Source organism: the organism of the source record quoted next (genome assembly GCF_019968955.1).
Source record: "MAG: Porospora cf. gigantea A chromosome Unknown PgA_NODE_4666_length_2093_cov_217.221, whole genome shotgun sequence".
In the NCBI taxonomy this organism is placed as follows: Eukaryota; Apicomplexa; class Conoidasida; order Eugregarinorida; family Porosporidae; genus Porospora; species Porospora cf. gigantea A.
This window is the reverse complement of record NW_027151712.1, coordinates 1-2,093: the sequence shown is the minus strand read 5'-3', so window position 1 is coordinate 2,093 and position 2,093 is coordinate 1. Positions and strand designations below refer to the sequence as shown.

General features: G+C 51.7%; 2 protein-coding genes across 3 annotated transcripts; both read right to left on the bottom strand.

Annotated features, from left to right (window-relative positions):
• KVP18_005270 (uncharacterized protein) lies at positions 1–851 on the bottom strand (the record flags this gene model as incomplete). Its single annotated transcript, XM_067949671.1, has 1 exon — positions 1–851. A coding segment is annotated over one exon (851 nt), but the record flags the coding sequence as incomplete, so codon positions are not given.
• A 362-nt stretch (positions 852–1,213) lies between these two features.
• Positions 1,214–2,093, bottom strand: KVP18_005053 (uncharacterized protein; the record flags this gene model as incomplete). 2 transcript variants are annotated; one of them, XM_067949379.1, is made up of 1 exon in its annotated part: positions 1,214–2,093. In XM_067949379.1, a coding segment is annotated over one exon (880 nt), but the record flags the coding sequence as incomplete, so codon positions are not given. The 2 variants fall into 2 exon arrangements, with proteins under 2 accessions (XP_067808389.1, XP_067808390.1); XM_067949380.1 differs by having other exon boundaries at positions 1,214–1,891.

The window sequence follows — 2,093 nt, the reverse complement described above, 5'->3', positions numbered from 1 at the left end:
GCTTCCTGAAGGCTCTTGAGAATCTTTTTGCGTAGGTCTTTGTCTTCCATACCTTTCGTATCATGACAGATGATGAAGGACTCGTAAGCTTGTTTTCCACCGACTTCAACCTCCTTGCCTCCAGCGCCGACAGGCCACAGAATCTTGGCAGAAGACAAGTCTTCGACTATGCGGAAGGCCTCATCGTTCTCAAACCAGGAACCGAATTCTGTGTTGTAGTACTTCTGAGTGCCTCTGTAACTGCTATCGAATCCCCAGAGACCAATATCGGGTTCATTATTTCCCTTGTGTGGAAAGTCGTCAGTGATCAGCATCGCGACACGTGCACGCCTCCCAGCCGCAAAGGCAGACTCCCAGAAAAAAGGGTCAATGGCGGCCTTGCCAAACGCATCAAACTGGTTTTCCTGGAAATCCTTTCCACCGGAGATCTTCACGTCATCCCAAATTGACGAAGTTTCGTCGAGCGAATGTAGGGAGATCTGCTCCACGTAACAGCGGTCCTCACCCCCACCCGTGACATCAAACTTTGGAGACCAAATGCCCCACCCGTCGCCGTAACCGTGGATGGGGGCAGGCTTGTCGCCAAACGTTGCCATTCCGTACTGAGCCTCACCATAAGTACGCTCTAGGGAAGCCACAAGATTTTCTATGACTCTCTCGCTTGAGAAGCTTTGTATAAGAGCTTCAAAGGTGGCGGTGCTGTCCTGCACCTGCACGAGACTTATCTTGGGGTCGCATTCTCCAGTATAAATGGGCTCTCCGTATAAAGCCAAATCTTCCGGATTCGTTGGCACGTTTACCGTAACTCGGACAGCAGCAACGGACAAAAATAAGAGGAGTCCTTGGAGCATAGGAGATAATAGTTCGATATTGAATAAAAAGAACGGTGAATCGCTATGTCGTGTGGGGCGCGTGTAATTTTTCGTTGTATGTGAGTTTCAGGTGCGTATGCAGTGTGAGGTGTGCATGTTTGAGTAGAAGAACATAATTGTTAGAATGACATGCAAAGGTTCTAACATACATTTGTTTTTTGAGAACAAAATTATTAGGGAACGACACACAAAGGTTCTGGAGTGATGATCCCACAACAGTACGCATGCGACAACATTTTCTCGATGGAATATAAAAATTAGAGTGCAAAATACACTAGAACAATACTCAATTTGAATACTCTTGGTGGGCGGTAAAATGTCTTCAAATAACTGGAGGCTTCTTAGAAGAAGTCATCCTGGCCAACATTCATTTGGACCTCTCTGAAGTCGGACACCTCGTCTACGTCGACCTCTACATCCTCGACATCGTCATCTCTCTTCTTTGCAGCGGCTAGAAGGTACCACCCCAGACTTGCAACGGCCGCCACGCCACCGGCGGCGCCTACGGCCACGCCGATGACGACTACACCGCTGCCATCGCTTGGCACAGAAAGCACAGTGGTGGATTCGATGGTAGATGGCTCAGCGGTTGTAGGCACAGCAGTCGTAGGCTCAGCGGTCGTAGGCTTAGCGGTCGTAGGCTTAGCGGTCGTAGGCATAGTGGTCGTAGGTTTAGGAATAGTAGGCACAGCAGTCGTAGGCTCAGCTGTCGTAGGCTTAGGGGTCGTAGGCTTAGGGATAGTAGGCTCAGCAGTCGTAAGCTCAGCGGTCGTAGGCTTAGCGGTCGTAGGCTCAGCGGTCGTAGGCTGAGCGGTCGTAAGCTCAGCGGTCGTAGGCTCAGCGGTCGTAGGCTTAGCGGTCGTAAGCTCAGCGGTCGTAAGCTCAGCGGTCGTAGGCTCAGCCGTCGTAGGCTTAGGGGTCGTAGGCTTAGGGATAGTAGGCTCAGCGGTCGTAGGCTCAGCGGTCGTAGGCTTAGCGGTCGTAGGCTCAGCTGTCGTAGGCATAGCGGTCGTAGGCATAGCGGTCGTAGGCTCAGCGGTCGTAGGCTTAGCGGTCGTAGGCTTAGCGGTCGTAGGCTTAGCGGTCGTAGGCTTAGCGGTTGTAGGCTTAGCGGTCGTAGGCTCAGCGGTCGTAGGCTCCGTAGTGCTAGGCTCCGTAGTGCTCTCCGTAGTGCTAGGCTCCGTAGTGCTCGTAGTGGTAGTCAGGTCATAACAGAAAACA